The sequence below is a fragment of the Megascapheus bottae genome, chromosome 2 (assembly GCF_031878675.1).
Source record: "Megascapheus bottae isolate mThoBot1 chromosome 2, mThoBot2.hap1, whole genome shotgun sequence".
Classification (NCBI taxonomy): Eukaryota; Metazoa; Chordata; class Mammalia; order Rodentia; family Geomyidae; genus Megascapheus; species Megascapheus bottae.
This window is the reverse complement of record NC_143510.1, coordinates 36,920,012-36,938,687: the sequence shown is the minus strand read 5'-3', so window position 1 is coordinate 36,938,687 and position 18,676 is coordinate 36,920,012. Positions and strand designations below refer to the sequence as shown.

At 39.8% G+C, this 18,676-nt stretch overlaps 1 protein-coding gene across 2 annotated transcripts in view; it reads left to right on the top strand.

The window, feature by feature from the left end:
* Window positions 1-18,676, top strand: part of Foxp1 (forkhead box P1) — a 574,139-nt gene that overhangs the window by 508,266 nt on the left and 47,197 nt on the right. For both annotated transcript variants that reach the window (XM_090323968.1, XM_090323960.1), the window contains one exon: window positions 11,176-11,280. In XM_090323968.1, coding sequence (XP_090180094.1) covers window positions 11,176-11,280 — 105 coding nt within the window. The remainder of the gene's footprint in view (window positions 1-11,175; window positions 11,281-18,676) is intronic.

Sequence of the window (18,676 nt, the reverse complement as noted above, 5' to 3'; positions counted from 1 at the left end):
CTTATGTACGTAGCTTTTAAGCGATTGTGATCCTCTGCTAGGAGAGTCCTAGATGTGTACTAAGTATTACAAATGAGGGAAACCCCGGAGCCTATGTTCCCTTGCCTTGCTTTTCAAATCACTACTCATGCAAATGGACTATATCGTCTTTGTTTAAGCAGGAATCCCTGAGGTCCTTACTGCTCAAACTGTAGTCCACAGCTTGTCAAACACTCACAGGCTAGGCTTGCTGTGCTCAGAACTGTGGAATCAGAAACTATAAGTTGAAAACATCACCAGGCCATTTATCATACTAAATCTTGAGAAGTGCTATTTAAAAAGTAGCAGTAGAAGTTGAAAGTTGAGTATCCTGAGACCCAGACACAATTTGTTTATTTTTAGGCTCTCCCCAACCCCTGTTACTGAGGATTGAACCCAGGGTCTCAGGTTTGGTAGACAGAGGTGTACCACTTAAGCTATACCCTCAGATTTCTGTGTTTGAAACAAAATCTGAAGAACTTTGTCTAGGCTGGCCTAGAACTTAAAATCCTCCCATGTAGCTGGAATTACAGGTGTATACTGCCACACCTAAAAATCTTGTAGACCCTGGCACTTTCTTGAAGTCATGTTTCTCACTGGTTTAAATGTTTGGCTTATCAACATATAGTGTGTGTGTGTGTGTGTGTGTGTGTGTGTGTGTGTGTGTGTGTGATGTGTGTATACACATACATATGTACAACTATATATACACATTATATGTACTATATGTAATATATAGTGTGTATATATATACAGTGTGTATATAGAATATAGTGTATATATACTATATACTAGTACTATAATATTTTTAAGTAGACTAATTTAAACAGGTTTATTAAAAGTTGCTGATACTGAACACTTCTGGTCCTTATGCTCCCAGCATTTTGGTGTTTTTTCCCCCCATAGAGATAAGCTTGGCCCTCGATGTATAAGTAGAAAAAGGAAAGTACTACTCAGACTAAGCCAGCTCAGCAGAAGGCCATGGCCAGAAGACCACTGAAGAAGGCAATCCTGTTATTTCTTAGGCAATGTTCCAGTACCAGAAAGGTAACAAGAAGTAAAACAGCCTGGACCTACATAGTTAGTAGCTGCTATTTCAGTTGTTAAGTTAGTTAAGGTAGCCCTCCCATCTCCAGACACAATATTGAGAGCACATAATAACAATAATCTCCATCATTGTTTAAAAGCACAAATCTGGCACTTAATAGACTAATTCACAGTCACTCCAATTGCAAGTTTTACTCATGAATATCATATCACAAGGGAATGTGAAATCCTCTAATTAAACATGATTTGAAAAGCAGCAGAAAATTGAGATGATGAGCTTTCGACAGAAGGAGAGTCAAGGATTCTCAGTGTGAGAGAGAGAAGCATGTGTGTTCGTTACACCTTGGAGAGAATTCTACCTTTATTCACTCTAGGTAGGCCCTCTACTAGGCTTTTGACAACACACTCTTCTCTTTATGGTAAGATTCCAGAGCTCATCGCTAGGTTATTTTCAGAAAACTCATTAATCAACGTGGAGGGTGGTGGTTTTCTACAGTGAGTGAAAAGCATAAATGAAGACACTGTGTGCTAGAAATGCAGTGTCTACGTTGTCTCTCCATCCTCCATGTGAAGTGGGAAGCCCATCTGCTTCTGGAAGTGCTTCCTGTGACAATTAGAAAAGGTCATTTCTTCATCACTGCCAGGAGAGTGTGTGCGAGGCCATGCTTAAGTCACCAGTCCTCATTTCTTCATGCCTCCCTTTGTCTTCATTAAGTAGGTATACGACCACCTCCTAATCCTTAAGCTATACTTTAGAACTTTAGGAAACTCCATCTAATGATTAATTTTTTCCCCCTAAGAATCTGTTCAAATCCCCTGCCACTTTTGAGGGGATAATCAACAGCATTAAGAATGTCCCGAGAAGGAACTCTGAAATGAACAGTTTGTGCTAGGTGTTTAAACCATCATCTCTTTACCTTCCTCTTTATCACTTTACCTTCCTTTATCACTTACCTTCCTCTTCCTTTTAACATCCGTTGTGAGGGAGACCAAAGTCAGCTTACCTAGACTTTTGCAACCAAGCATGCTTCATTCAAGTTAACTTATTATATGTCTCACGACTATTTGGTATCAATGAAATTTTGGACCATGTGTGTGTGTGTGTGTGTGTGTGTGTGTGTGTGTGTGTACGCATGCGTGTGTGTGCACAGGTGTGCATCCCTGTTCTGGAGCTTGAACACAGGACTTGAGCACAGTCTAAACTTTTTTGGCTCAAGGCTGAGGCTCTACCACTAGCTGTACAGCTCTATATTTACCTTTTGGTCGTTAATTGGAGATAAGAGTCTCATGGACTTTCCTACCTAGTCTGACTTCAAACTACAATCTTCAAATCTCAGCCTCCTAAGTAGCTAGGCATTTGAGCCATCGTCACCTGATGTGGAAATTGCAATTTAAAAACTGAAATTTGATTCTATGTTCAGATATGTCATTAGTGCTTAGAAATCAAATTTGTGTTCCCATATCCAAACCTTAGAAGTATTTGATAGGATGCTTACAAGCTCATTGAGTATCAAAAATGATGGTAAAGTACTAGGCAAAATGAGAGACAAGGAGAGAAAAGAAAAAAATAGTCCAAAACAATCTTCCTGTAAGTTACCACTCAAGAACTTTGTGAAGAATTTGAAAAAGGTAAAAATGAAAGTTCCCCTGACAATAAATTTAAAAAAATTTAAAAAGCTAGAAAGTCCTGGTGTACGGTAGTGGGTAGGCCAAAGTCTTAATGCTATAAAAAGAATTAAAAACTCTTCTATAGCTCAAAAAAAGGACAGTGCCTTCTATTGACTCTTCATCCTGTTATGATCACAATTTAGTTTCAGACCCTTTTAAAAAATTTATTACGATTATGGATAGGTTTGAAACTGCATTCCAAGAAAACAGCTTTCTCGAAACCTGTGGCATCAAATGTAATTTAATGCCGTGGCTGGGAATGAGCAAACCCTTACTGTCCAGAACAGGCAGAAGTGAAAAGTAGTGTTCCATGATTTACAGTGTCTCAGGACAGACATAGAGAAGCAGGTGCACTTGAACCGAGAACCAAAGAATTGGAAAGGGAAAAGGCAAGAAGGGGTTTAGGCAATAGAGTCACAGGTAATTTGTGAACAAATTGGTCTTCATCTTTACCTTCCTAGCTTCCTAGCTCAGGGGCAAAATTCCATAATACTTGGCTTGGTTCTCTGAAAGCCCTGGAAATGGTGGGAATGGAGGAGGCTGCCATTGGGAAGGGAACAAGTTGAAAGAGGTGGGAAAGGGGATTTCATTCTGTGTATTTGGGATTGTGTGGGTGGAATTGGATTAGAGGAACATAGCAGTGAGCTTCTCACTACCACACCACAGGGGAGGAGGAGATACAGTTTCGCCATTCTAGAAGGGAGAGTTCTCATATATTGCTTATTAGTCTCACTTCTTGCCAGTGTCGGATAAGTATATGCTATTTGCCTCTCTGTCACCAAATGTAACTTGTGTGCCTGTTCCAAGGACTGTCCTTGGCAAAAGTTGGTAGAGGTTGTGTAATCAGGAAGATCTCTAATGTGGTTCCCTCAGATTTCAGTGAGGAGATGGGAGTGCTAGATAGTACCTGGACACTTCTGGTTCTTAGCCTGGCTCTGATGACATTTGAGGTCTCTATTCACTGAGCTTCCAGCCTTCTCTATGTAGAAATAGTGTTATACCTCCAGCTACAGGTAAAGTGACAATGTTTCTGTGTAAAACAGAGAGACCCGCGTGGCACCTGCTGAAAAGATTTTTCAGCACACAGAAGAGCAAAGTGTCTGGTAGATCTTTATTCTTCAAGAAGTTTAGCTGAGACTGGTGTATTGACTGAAGAGACAGAGATGAGAGGATCAAGCTGACTCAGATGAGGTTTAGATCTCATCTCAACAAACATGCTGGTGTTTCATTTTTACTAAAGACAAATCTCCGTCCTCACCCATCCAACCTCCGAAGCCGTTGGGAATAATGAACCACATATTTGGGAAAAATTTAAAAAGTTAAAAAAAAATCCTAAGTGTTAGATTGTGTTCAATTGACTTTTGACAAAGGCGCCCATCTATAATTATGGAACAGAATTGTCTGCATCCTGTGGTTCTAGAATAATCTTAAAAAAGAATGAAATTGGATTCTTACATCATATCCATCATATCTTATACAAAAATTAAACTTAGCTCAAATCATAGACCGAAAGGTAAATCCTAAACCTACAAACATCATGGAGGGGGAGAATAAAGAAATAAATCAACTACCTTTGATTTGGTGATGATCTTTTAAATGTTACCAAAAGTATGTGGAAACCAAAAAAAAATAAATTGGACTTCACCAAAATTTAAAACTTTTGTGCCTCAAAAAGTTATTAGGGGCCAGGTGCCAGTGGCTTATACCTATAATCCTAGCTATATAGGACGTTGAAACTATTGGATAATAGTTCAAAGGCAGCTCAGGCAGAAAAAGTCTCTGAGACTCTTTAATCATTGAGCATAGGAGCTGGAAGTGGAGCTATGGCTCAAGTGAGTGAAAAGGCCAAGTGAAAGCACAAGACCCTGAATTCAAGCTGCAGTACCCATACCCTTACTACTCCCAACCCCCCAAAAAAGAGAATAAAGAAGACCACAAAATAGAAGTAAATATTTGTGATTGTAGCTGAAGAGTTACTTATATCTATACTCACATAGGTGTGGTAGAGCACAACTATAATCCCAGCACTTGGGAGGCAAAAACAGGAGGATAACAAGATCCTGATTGGCCTATGTTACATAATGAGTTCCTGCTTGGCCCAGCTATGTAGTGAGACCTCATTTTAAAATGCTAAAATAAAAATTAAGAAATTACACATGATCCCAACAATTCTACTCATAAATAAATATTCAAAAGAATAGAAAACAACTGAAACAACCATACATACACGTCTGTTCAGGATAGTAGTGCTCATAGTACCCAAAAATGTGGAAACGGCCTAAATTACACGCAAGAAGGGATTGAATGAAAAACAAGTGCTATATAAGTATAATGGAATAGTGCTTTCAGTAAAAACAGAAGGTTACAGTATAGGTTAGTAGACCCCCAAAACATTAGACTTCAGTGAAAGAAGGAAGATATCAGAGCATATACATTGTCTGATTCTATTTATATGAAATACCCAGAATAGGCCAATCTCTGGAGATAGAAAATAGATGGATGTTGGGCAGAGCCTGGAGATTCAGAGGAAATGGGAGAGAATGCTAGGGTACAGGTTCTCAGAAGATCATGACTGGTAATGGTGATATTTTTCATTTATTTTAGTCAGTCAGTCATGGGGCTTGAACTCAGGGCCTAGACAGTATCCCTAGGCTTTTTCATTCAAGGGCAGCACTCTACCACTTTCAGCCACAGTGCCACTTCTGGTTTTCTAGTAGTTAATTGTATGTAAAAGTCTTATGCATAGATTAATATATATCTATGACATATAAACCCTCAGCCTAATTTTAATTATGTTCTAAAATCTAAGTGACAGTGATTATATAGAGAGATTCCCTTCTTGAATACTTGTTTGTCAAATACAATATAAAAATCAAGGTTAATAAATTATTTAATAAAATTTTTTTTTAAAAAGTCTTATGGCCTTTTCTGCCTGGGATTCTTTTAACGATGATCCTCAGATGTCAGCCTGCTGAGTAGCTAGGATTACAGGCATGAGCCAGCAGTGGCCAGCTAAGTTCACTCATGTGAAGTATAATTTAGTGAAACAAAGAAAGAAAAGCATATATTCCACCATTTTGCATGATTGAAGAATGACCAACCTAACATTTCTAAATCTGATAACATGCCACTGAAGTAAAAATAGCTTATAATTTGGGCCTGATTTTTGTGAGGGGGTAGGGGGAAGGTACACTAGTGGTCTTAGGTGTCAGAAATTACAAAGAGAGGAATCAGGAAAATTCAGAATAGGGGAGCCTTAGGAGTCCTGAAAGCATGGGGCAGTGCAGCGTTAAGAGCTTGCCTTCAATAAAGGCACATCGAGGGCCAGGTGGCTGCAAAGGATTTGAGATACAGTGAGGTCTCTCTTCTCTAGCTTCAAAGGTTTTTCTTCCTGTCTTTACCATAGGAGAAGTTAGTCTGAGGAACTACTAGAAGTCCTTCAATTCAGCCTTAGAATTTAATTCTGTTTGGAAGTTTGGGTCAGATATGGAAACATGGGAAAGTCACTGTGATGTCATTGTACCATTAGCATAACCTCAGCAGTAAGGTCCTGGTGAGTGAAGACTGACGGCTGTACTTCTATGCAGAAAAAACAGACAGAGCGAAAATACCCTCGAAAAAGTGTCACTGAAAATGTCATCACCACACTGTACAAAATGTATACTGTATCGATTAGTGTCATGTAATGTCAGGAACTGTTGCTACATATTTATGTGCAATTCTATTTTCCTTGGCAAGTGGGTCCTTTCCAATCTGAAATGCTATCACTATTCTGATGTTAAAGTTATATCTAGTTTTGCATTTCAAGGATTATCGGGAAATTGAAATCAACTGGCTTTTCTCAAATGCATCTGTGTTTCCATATATTCCAGATTAAAATTAAATAATAGCAAATGTCTTAATGATTTTTTTCCTGTGGCTTGCATAATTAAGGTCTTTAAAGAATTTTTTTTAAGTCAAGCACTGAGTATATATCCACACAGAAATTAAAAAGAATGTGGCTGGGTCCTAGTAGCTCACACCTATAATCCTATCTGCTCAGCATGTAGAGATCTAAAAGAGCACAGTTCAGAGCTCAAATAGACAGCAAAAAGACAGGCTGGAGGCATGACTCAAGTGGCACAGTGCCAATTGAACCAGAAAGCCAGGAGAGCAAGAAACCCTGAGTTCAGAACTGTAGTACCACCACAAAAGCACACCAGATGTCTATTTGTCTGTTTGTTGAAAGCTCAGCCTAACCTATATTGAGTCCAGGCACTATGTAAGGTTCAAAGTATACGAAAATGGGAAGTGTCCCCTGCCTGTACGAAGAGTCAGTTCCCTCCCCAGCAGTGACGGTAGTTAGCCGTCAGATATCTTCTCTCAGCTACTATCATAGCACAATGCCATCCTTTTCTTCCTTCCAAATACCAGTTTGTTTGCTTAATCTGCCCATCCCCTCCCCCATTGCACATTTAAGTGTATGGAGTTATATAGCAAGTGTGACAAGCAAGCGACATTATTTTCTTTCTTTTTTTTTTTTTGCCAGTCCTGGGCTTGAGCTCAGGGCCTGAGCACTATCCTTGGACTTTCTCAAGGCTAGAGCTCTACCACTTGAGCCTCAGCACCACTTCCGGCTTTTTTCTACGTATGTGGTACCGAGGAATCGAACCCAGGTCTTCATGCATGCTAGGCAAGCACTTTAACCACTAGGCCAAACTCCCGGCCCCCATTATTTTCAATTTGTGATCAAATTAAAATATCAGAAGAGAAATAAATTTAGAGCAGTCATCACCAGTCCTGTATCAGCAAAGTCTCAGGCAGGGTGGGGACAGGACTGCTCTTCCTCCTGTCACCAACTACCCTCATGTACACACTGGAAAACAAAAGCATACCTTCTCTTGGTAAGCAGAGATATTGATTTAAGTCTTCTGAGGAGTCTTGTGCATGTGTAATGGTGTGTTCACAGGACAGCAGCAGAGCTTAAGGGGTAGACCCTTGGCCCAGCATGTAAGGCATTCATGTGTGAGGTGCTTTAATTACTTTGGATTTTACATATAACTGGTTGTCTTTCTAAAACCCTGGTGATCTATTCATCCTTGGAGACAGTGATACCATATTGATGAACAGTAGAACTAAATTCTTGGTATAGTTTTTATTCAGGTCTTAGATTGTTCACAAGTTTACCAAAAAACAGAAGTGGGGTAGCAAACCTAGACATATATTTCTAACCATAAATTCCTCTCGTAGAATACATATTATTTTGTTTTTATAATCTGAATTTTGAGAAAAAAATTTTACTATAAAGGAGATGTACAGAGGGGTTACAGTTATATAAGTCAGGTAAAAGGCACATTTCTTTTGGGAAAATGTCACTCCTTCACTCACTCTCTCCCTGTTTCCCCCACCCATCCCCAGCCATAAGTTGTATATAGTTCATTTTCAACATTGTGTCAGTGGAGGACCATTACAGCATCTTTTCACCCTTTTTCTCTCCATTTCAGTGCCTCCCCTGACATTCCCAAAGACATAAAGACAAACAGGACAAAAGTAAAAGGAGGGGGAAGTTTAAAAAAAAACAATGCCAAAAACCTCATTTACATTTATTTTTTCTTTAATATTTGCATCTTCAAAACATGCTTGACTAGAGAACATATTGCAGTAACTAGTGATATTAATTCTGTATCCTAAGTAGTGGAGGAATCTTTACTTCCAAAGTGGGAAATCCATGGGGCCGGGAGTTTGGCCTAGTGGTAGAGTGCTTGCCTAGGCATGCACCAAGACCTCGCTACCACATACGTAGAAAAAAGCCAGAAGTGCTGCTGATGCTCAAGTGGTAGAGCTCTAGCCTTGAGAAAGTCCAAGGACAGTGCTCAGGCCCTGAGTTCAAGCCCAGGACTGGCAAAAAAAAAAATTACATTTGTTGGCGTTAGTGGTAGAGCGATGAGCCATAGCTGCCTTCCAATGTGAGAAATCTCACAAAATACCTCTAGAAGTTCACGATGCATTTGGCATGGAGCATTACTGCAGAACAATCTGAATCTTCATACTCATTAGTTGAGTGATGCTATTTCTCTTGAGAAAGAACATCTTCTGATAGACATCAGTGGATATGTACTGGGCTATTGAGCTTGGTAAATACTATTTCAAACATTACTCACAAATACCAGAAACATAAAGGGAATGTCAGTGTCCAAAATAGAGGTCTGGCTAAATATGTTTTGACACATAACCAAAGCTTAGCTGATGGACTGTTACCCATCACTAAATAAAATTTGTGAAGGCTAGTTGATAACATGAGAATTTCCTTACAAAATTAGGTAAAAGGATGATACAACTCTTCATGCCTTAATGTGAGTAGGTAGCAACACTTGAACCTGGTGGAATTTTATCCTCCTAACTGCTTAGAGAATTCCCTTCCTACTATTGGGTTTTATTGCTACTTTAGTTCCCTGGTTTTATTGTTTTCTTGCAAGTGCAACATTTTCTATGACTTCTATAAATATTTATTTTTCTCTATTTTATTTCATTCTACCTTTGGTTCTCATTTAGTTTCTATTTTAGAGCCAAATAACTCATCATTATTTTTGAATTATAGCAGCATTACCAGGAAAATCTTTCAAAATCCAGAGGGCACATAATTGTCCTTGATAAGATAGAGTTCTATTGTGTATATATGTTTACCCTTAATGCTCCTTAGTTTAAGTGGTGCTAATAGTCTCACTGTGTATTAATTATGTTAAGTCAGGGACAAGCAGCACTTGTGTACATATGGCCTAAGAATGAATCAATAAAATATATGAATAAGCATCCCGATGGTAATATAAAATACAGGCCTGGAATATGTGTGTGTGTGTGTGTGTGTGTGTGTGTGTGTGTGTGTGTGTGTGTTGTGATCATAATGCAGTGTACTTGAAGTTCAAAGTCAGGCAGTGGCATCACAGTAAACTTGCAAAATAATTCTTCCTGTGAAGGGAATATATTGTTTGAGTACCACACAGAGCTCCCAATGTTAGTTTTGCATTTCTGTTTGATGGAATCTAAGGTTATGGAAACGACGGGTAAAAAAAGTAATTTGTCTGTAAGAAGTCTGGATACGGAAACCTAAGAGAAAATATTTGGGAAGACGGTTCGTCTTCGAGTGCAGCAGACCTCTTCCCCCAGCGCCACCTGGCGCGGATCAAAGCCTTCTCGTGACTTGGATCCGTGTGGCCAAATCATTATATATTGATTAGAACCCCACTGGAGAATTAACCCTTTTATACCCAGGCTGTGTTTCCTCTCACTCTGGCTATCAGTAATTTCAGGAGAACAAGCTTTTTGCCACCGTTGGCTTGTTTTGTTATTGTTGTGTTTTTGAAAGCTAATCATCTACTTGGCTATATTTGCCTTATTTTATTCTTTTATATTTGTCTTTTATTATTATCCTAAATTATTTAATTGTACTATGCCAAACAAAATTAACATGAAAAATATTTAGTTATGGGACAGCAATTTGAGGGAGGAAAGGAGGAAATGATTTTAAATATTCTTAGTAGAAAAACATAGAAGAATTTGCAGTTCAGATTTTTATCATGTTATAATGGGGGCTCGATAAGTTGTAGTATTTTTTTCTTAATTAATTTTTTTTTGCCAGTCCTGGGCTTGAGCTCAGGGTCTGAGTACTGTCCTTGGGCTTTCCTCAATGCTAGTGTACTACCTTGAGCCACAGCACCACTTCTATCTTTTTCTATGTATGTGGTACCGAGGAATCGAACGTGGGTCTTCGTGCATTCCAGGCAGGCAATCTACCACTAGGCCAAACTCCAGGCCCCCTTAACTTATTTTTTAAAGATATTATTTGAACTTCAAACTTACTGTTAAGGATCTGTACAGAGGGATAAGTTGTAGCATTTCCTCCCCACCTTGGTCCAGTTGCAGGTTTCAAACTCAGGCCTGGGCCCTGTCTCTGAGTTCTTTTGTTGAAGGATACGAGCTCCCTACCGCTTTGAGCCACAGCACCATTTCCAGTTTTTGAGTGCTTAATTGGAGATAAATGTATCACAGGGATTTTTCTGCCCAGGCTGCCTTTGAACCATGATCCATCCTCATATGTCATCCCCTTGAGTAGCGAGGATTATAGGTGTGAACCACTGGTGCCCAGCTAAGTTGTAGCTTCTGAAAGTTCTCTTCTGGTTGGTAGAGAGCTTTTCCAGGAAGAAAAACTTGTCAAGCTGTTTGCATATGCAGGTGTAGGTTTTTAGCATTAGGTAATGGCACCTAGGCATATTCAGAACACGGTATTTTAATGGGTATGGTTTAATTCTAGTGTCCACGAAAAGTTGCTGAATGACTTAGTGGTTACCCAGGGAAAGAACAGGCAGAGGGCCACCGTGAGTCCTGGAGCTCCTATGGGCCAGATACTCTGCCCTGTGCCCTGGTTCTTGACATCGCACTGATTTATCTGTGTCTGTTTTCTTTCAGTTTGCCTCACGAGGAGCATCCGCATAGCCATCCTCTGTACGGACACGGGGTGTGCAAGTGGCCGGGCTGTGAAGCGGTGTGTGAAGATTTCCCATCATTCCTAAAGTAAGGCTTCCATTTTGGTCTTGGACATTGCCCTGGTCTCCCACCCACTGTTCATGCTTTCTGCTCATCCAGTGCCACCATTTTGAGAATGGCCTTTTAAGAACAGTTACAAAACCTCTCTGAGGGTTGCCTCTTAAAGGGAAAGAGACGTAGATCCTTTTTATCGAGATCATGTATTTACCCATTTTCCAGAATGACAGTGGTTTGTAAAGAAAGTTAATCCAGCATTAAACTTGCATTGATGTAGTCTTCACTTGGTGTGAATTAAATGTTCATATCGCTGTGTATTCAAGCAGTGACATACACATTCAATTCTAACTTTATAAGGTTAATCAGCAGCAGCTTAGTAAATTGGGCTGCTGCTTTGATGGGGTGCAAATGATTTTGTAAGCCTAAGAAAGGGATGCTGAAGAAATGGCACCAATTTGATGCTCTGTTGGTGTTGACTTTTCCTTGGGTTATTCCCCTTATAAGGGGATGTGCAGTAAGTTTAATTTCTACAGGTGAACATGAGTCAAGCGTGGGTCACCCCAGTGGAATCTGTTAACTCAGATGCACTGTCTCTCCGAAATACACAAGCTCTCTCTCCATCTGCTCATGGCTGAAGCAAGTTTCTACACTGCATCCTTACCTGTGTTCCCTTTACCTGGCTTCCACTATCAGTGTCTGAAAGTTTAGCTTAACCTGCCTTGCAGTGTTTGTTTTGTTTCTGCTGGTACTGCAGCTTGAACTCAGAGCTAAGAGATAAGAGTCACTTAGACTTTTCAGCCTCAGCTGGCTTCAAACCTCAGGGGATTTGAAATACCTGAAGAAAATAAAAATCTTTGAGGCCTTCAGATCTCAACCTCCTGAGTAGACATCACATAAATAGAATGTCATTGAACTGTTGGCACAAGGACTGAATATAATGTCTTATTATTTAATATGCAACTTGTAATAAGGAAGCAGATGCACACTTTCAGGGCCTGTACCTTTGAACACCTGATAGTTACAAAGTTGGTGCTAAGCTTTTCTCACTCAGTCCCCATGGAAACGGAGGTGGGCTGATTTATGTGAAGGCCTGCTTTGTGTATTGTCTTGATAGAGTTAGAATGATCTCACCATCTTTATAGACTGGGACACAAATACTGCACTAAAGACACCTTTAAAGACACACAGCTAGGATTACCTTCAAGCAGTTTTAGCTAACCTTTTCTTTAAAAATGTATATATACATACATGTATATATGTTATCTATATATATGTACATATATAGATATAAATGCATGTAAATCTGTGAACCTACTTCATAGGATTGAATATTTCACTTCCAAGAATATTAGTAAGTTTTTAAAAGGGATAACCTCAAATTGCTGCAAATATCAACAGTCAAGAGCAGCAGTGTTGCTTTAATGAAAGTGAAGTAGTGATTTTTTTACATTAGTGTTCAGATCAGCAGTGCTCTCTTTCTCCTTTGTGCCTGCAAAAGTCTCTCCAATGGAAAGTGTCCTGTTGTCTGCCAGGCACTTGTCTGATGGCAGTAATATACTAACAGAAAAAAAACCCGGTAGAAACCGCTGCGAAAAGAGTTCTCCTTGTGCACGGGGTAGATACATGTCTTGCTGATTTCCTCTATCCATAGAAGAGCTGACAAACATTTGTACATTTTGAAAAGTCTCTAGCACTGTGAAATCATTGTCTATATTCCTGGTGATGGGTTTTATGTACAGAGTCCAAAAAGCAAATGCCAGGTTCCCAGTTTACCCAATTGAAAACAAAACAAAACCTTAAGTTGGATATATTAGTTCATGGCTGTAATCCTAGCTACATAGGAGGCTGAAATCAGGAAGATGATGATGTGAGGCCAGTCCAAACATTCACAGGAGACCTCAACCGTTCACTGGCCATGATCGTGCATGCCTGTCATTCCAGCTTATGTGTGAGGCTGAGATTTGGGAGGAACATGGTTGCATGCTAGCCTAGGTAGAGAGGTTTATAAGATTCCTTCCTAAGGGGATAACTTGGGCATGACAGAGTGGCCCTCTCCTCCAGGCTACAATGGAAAATGTTAAATAATAGGCAGATGGGGTTTTAGTGTACTTCCAGGTCAGGAAGTGAGACCCCCCCCATCTCAAACTAGAGATTGCCATAAAGGGTTCATGGGAAGACTATCTGTCCAGGGAGCACATGGCCCTGAGTTTAAACTCCTGTACCACCCCCACCCAGAAAAGTGTCAATATCCAAAGTATTTCTAGCTTAATCATCTTAATTTTTAAGCTAAAGTTATCTTTAAGTCATTGTACAGAAGAGTTTTAATTCAATGTGTCAGTTTTTTAGTACAGTTCATCCTGACCAATGTCAGTCTAATCTAAATCATAGGCTCACATATCACATGAGCAGAGACGAAGAGATTTATGTGTGTACGGAGAGAAAAGGGAAAGAATAATTTCAATCCACTTTTAGTACTAAAGAAAAAAATTAAAAACAGATTTGATTCTTAAGAATGAAGGAAAAGGCCATTTGTTTTCTGCTTGTGGTCAAGAGTCTGGCTCTGGTATTGGAAACCACTGTTTCATTATTCACTGTAGTTTTGCATATGGCATGCTTCTCAGTTCCTGTTTATTATAGAGGAATTGGAAGGCCTACTGTCAACTGCTTAGTTATTTCCTACTACTACTTTTATGGATTTATATTAGCTAAAAACCTTGTATTTGTAAGTTGTACAAACATGAATTCACCTAAGCATAAAATAAACAAACAAGGTATGGGATGATAATTGGCTCGTATAAACTAGGAAGTCCAATAATAAGGACAGCTTCCAGCATGGAGCCAGGTGTTTATGCAAGGTGGCTGGACTATGTTGAGATGTTGATTATCTGTCACCAGTTTCTGTGTTGCCTTTACTTTGGACCTTTCTCAAATGGAACTGAAGAGGACAAGTGTATTTGCCCACTTAATCAATCCCATAGTACATCTGTTTCCCACTACAAGGAAAAGCATGAAGCACACTGTCATTGGACCAGATTGAGTCATGTGTTCTAGCTTCGAGCCAATCATAGTGGAATATCCAGGCTTGTATTATAAACTACACTCCTTTAACACTGTGACATCTACCACATGACCACCTCAAGGCCGGAGAGACCATAAAGCTTGAAATCTTGAAAAAGGAGTGTGAATTCTGGATAAGGAAGAAAACCCTGTAGAACTCGAGGTTTTCTTGTTACTTTCTTGAGTTATATACATCGGTGGGTTGGATATAACAAATTTAGCATTTCATTTTTCCTGTACAGCATTTCCTCCTAGATTTTAAGGTTGGGAAAGTTAGACTTCTGTTCTCTCTGGGCATTAGGATCTTGCCCAGTATAGTGGAAAATAAGTTAGTCATCTTAGCTGCCTCTTTCACAGGACTCTGCTCAGGCCTAAAGGGAAATTGAGTTGTCTTTAATGAATTCTGATTTTCCTTTAATTGGATTGACAGATGCTACCGAACCTCTGGTAGTCCAAATAAAACCCACATGGCTTCTTAGAATATTATTGCAGGATCATTGTTTTTAGCGAAGGATACTTTAAACATTTTTCAAATTTGCTTGTCTGATAGGCTATAGAAGCATCACTTCTATTTCCCTCTTTTTAGAATTGATTTCTTAGCACATAAACAGATTGGCAGCAATGCTGTTTGCATTCTCCATCATCTTCTTTCTCTATAAAATGTAGTTTGGCCTTCACTTTGCATGAAGTTTGCCTCAAAGATTTTTATTTTCTTCACATATTTCAAATCCCCTGATTTTACATTCTTTTTGTAAGAGTTAATTAATAATTAATTAACACTGAATTGTGAAACAGACACAATTGCAAAGCCCTATGTATATATTAACTCATTTAATCCTCATAACTGCCTCAGTGGGACAATACTGTAGTAGCAAGGCAAACACGCAGTTAAGAAAACCAAGACCCAGGAAGGTTAAATAATTTACTCAAAATTACATAGCCAGTGAGAGGTGGAGCCAACATCCAACTATTTTGTCCTTGCTCTTAACTGTTATAGCCTGATAGAGGCTGCCCTTTAGTTATTTGCTTTCCCTTTAAGGTAGTGAATATAAAGTTCTGGAGAAAGGCAAGTAAGTTGCAAGGCCATGTAATTCTTGGAGTGAACTTTGGGCTAGATATGTAGCATCTCTGAGACTCACCATATTGAGAATATTAATAATGACCTCTTAAGGGTATCAGGTTGTTAGAAGTATATCATGTAAAGTTTAACACAGCCTAGAAAAGCCTAGAAAAATCTAGGTTGTTCTAGTCAGCCAAAAAGTTACATTAGCTTCTCTCACCTTTGTAAGTTTCTTTTAGGAAGAGTCCAAACCTTCTGAACTTTTGTTCACAGGAAGGGTTGTAAGTATAGGAAACAGTGATGTGTCAGAGAGACTTAATTTATACCAGTTTTTTGTTGTTGTTGGTTTGTTATGCTAGTCCCAAGACTTGATCTCTGGGCCTGGACCCTGTCTCTCACCTTCTTTTTTGTTCAAGGCTATTGTTCTACCACTTGAGCTACTGCTCTACTGCTGGTTTTTGTTTTTTTTTTTTTTAAACTTTCCTGCCTGGGCTGCACGCCTCAGATCTCTGCCTCCTAAGTAGCTAGTTTCATAGTCATTTTTAATCAGAAATTTCCAGTGAAAAATCCCACGCAGTCAAATATCTTAGGTCAAAGACAGGACATTTGTCCCATAGAGAAACAGAGAGTTAGATTTTGCACACTGTGTTAGTATCTATCACAGCTCCTCCCTGTGCCACTGTGATGGAAAAAAAAAAAAAAACAAACCCAGACTGTACCCCAGGGTGAGTGTGGTTAGATCTGTGTGCTGACTTCTGCCCATGGTCACAGTTTTGGTATCACCCAGTATTTTCAGCTGAGACCTACTTCTTTCCCCTTGGGTTGATTCATATCGACAGAGAACATGTATGCATGTGATGTTTTGTACATTCACTCATTATCTGCTCATTTTGCACTTCCCTTTTTGTTTTTTTTGGGGGGGGGAGGGGCCTGAACTTAGAGCCTGGACCCTGTCCCTGAGATCTCTTGCTCAAGGCTAATACACTATCACTTTGAGCCATAGCACCACTTCTGGTTTTCTACTGGTTAATTGGAGGTCAGAGACATAGGTTTTCGTGCCTGCTCAGGGCTTTAAACCTGGATATTCAGATCTCAGCCTCCTGAGTAGCTAGGACTGCAGGTGTGAGCCACCAGTGCCAGGCTGCACTTTCCCTATTTCTGGGGTCCTCCCACCTGGATTTCCAGGTTCCCTCTCAGCAGGGGACATGACTGCTGTGCAGTCTTGAGTAAGGAATAACTGTTACAGAGGTCAAGGGAGATTGCCCAGGATGAAATTGCTGTCTTTTCCTTAGGAGGGGCATTGAGGAAGGAAAGGTCTAACTGTGGGTTGAAGGAGAATCAGCCATCTCCCATGTTCCCAAGACTATGTGTAGTCTGTGCTTCGGGGGCGATGTATGCCACAGGGCCTTTGATTTCAGAGATAAACACTATAATACTGTACAAAGAGACATGCTGCTGTCTCCCGCCTGCTGGAAGCCAAGATGTGCTTTATCAGAAGCAGCAGATACCCAGGCTATTATACCCAGCTAGGTCCCTGTTTCTTCACAAAACAACTCACAGTTTTGCTGTTGGGTTTTTCCCCTTTTATTTCATCTGTCAACCATGAGTGTTCATGTGACTGCTGGATTTGTTAGCATGATACCAGCAGGTGTTCACATGAATTCTCATGAATTTACCCTACCCTGCCTGCCTTGCTTGGAATTTCCTGATAACAGGAAAACATCCATAGAAGGGGAGTTCCTTGGAGGTTTCAGGCCTTTCTTTAACCTCTCTCCACTCCAGTCAGTTTATCAACATGAACTGGAAGACATGTTGTTTACCAATGAAAACAGAGATTTATCATTTTTCCCTGCCCTTTAAAAAAAAGAAAAGGCTCACACTTATAATCCTAGCTACTCAGGAGGCTGAGTTCTAAGGATTGTGGTTCAAAGCAATATGAGCAGGAAATTCTGTGAAACTCTTAGCTCCAATTAACCACTCAAAAGCTGCAAGTAGAGCTGTGGCTCAAGAGGTAGAGTGCCAGTTTTGAGTGAAAAATCCAAATGATTGGTCAGGGGTTTGGCTCAACGGAAGAGCCCTTGCCTGACAAGCGCAAAGCCCTGGGTTTGGTCCCTGGCTCTGGGGAAAAAAAAAAAGGCTATAAAAATCCAAATGAAAGCTTGAGGTCCCGACCAAATTAAAAAAAAAAAATGCTCTCCTTTACCAAGGTGGGGACTATCTATAAAGACTGTATCTTCCTGTTTCCAACCTAGAGTGTAAAGAATCTCTATGACTTAAGGCTTTGCTGGATATGAACCCACTATGGCCATTCCTTTCTCCCCACCCCCTGCCCCTCCTCCACACTCCACATCCTACTTTGTGGTTTAGGTGATCACTTACATACAATCTGTTGAAAGTATTATCCATGTTCCTTGCTCAGTATTTTCATTTACATTTTTTTCTTAAGTTTGTTGCTTTTGATTATTTCTCATGGAGAAAAGCCCTGTGTAAAGCCGAACCAAATAAGAATTCCTTTGCATGTTGGTCAGATTTATATAATTTATAAAATCAAAATAAATTTTGTATGGGCTGTAACCGAAGTCACATAAGAAAAACCTTGAGAGAAAATGTCCAGAGATGGAACTTTGACCCTTTCCCAAAGGTCAAAGGTAGCAGAAGAGGCTTCCTTAGTAATTTGATTTTAAAAGAATTTTTTTCCTTCCCTGTACATTTTACTTTTGAAAACTTTTGAAAAGTCTTCATGACTTTGCCATTAAAACGACTAAGTGTGCTCTGTAATGGTTTCACAAGTGTTTTTATCATGGTAACATCTTGTTTACTTTAATTTCCTGCCTAAAACTACTTGGAACATGTTAAGAAAACATTTCAAGAAAGCCCGACAAAGAGGCTTTTGTTTAACAGCCACCAAGAGGCTGCATGGATCACAAAGGTGTTAACTTTCAGCCCCTTAAGCACATCCACATGAAATTCCAGCAACTATGTTTGTGGTTTTGGAAAAACAAAGTGTATGGCAAGGAAACCAGGTATATGCTAATACATGTCGAAGGAGGCCGGATATCATAAATTGTTTCTATCCCATTTGCGGCTCTTGGCTTGCATGCCTAAGCTTTCTGCAGGCAGGTTACCTCTAGTGGGTGGAGGAGCCATACTAGCCCTCCCAGAGGGAAGAGCCAGCTGGGATGCTGAATCTCTCTTCCAAGTGAGGTCCACAAGTGTTAGACCCCAGGTTATCAGGGGATGAATTCTCCTCCATCAGCGCAGAGTGGACAAGTCTTTGAGAATGGTGAAAGAAGCTTTAAAAACAAATGT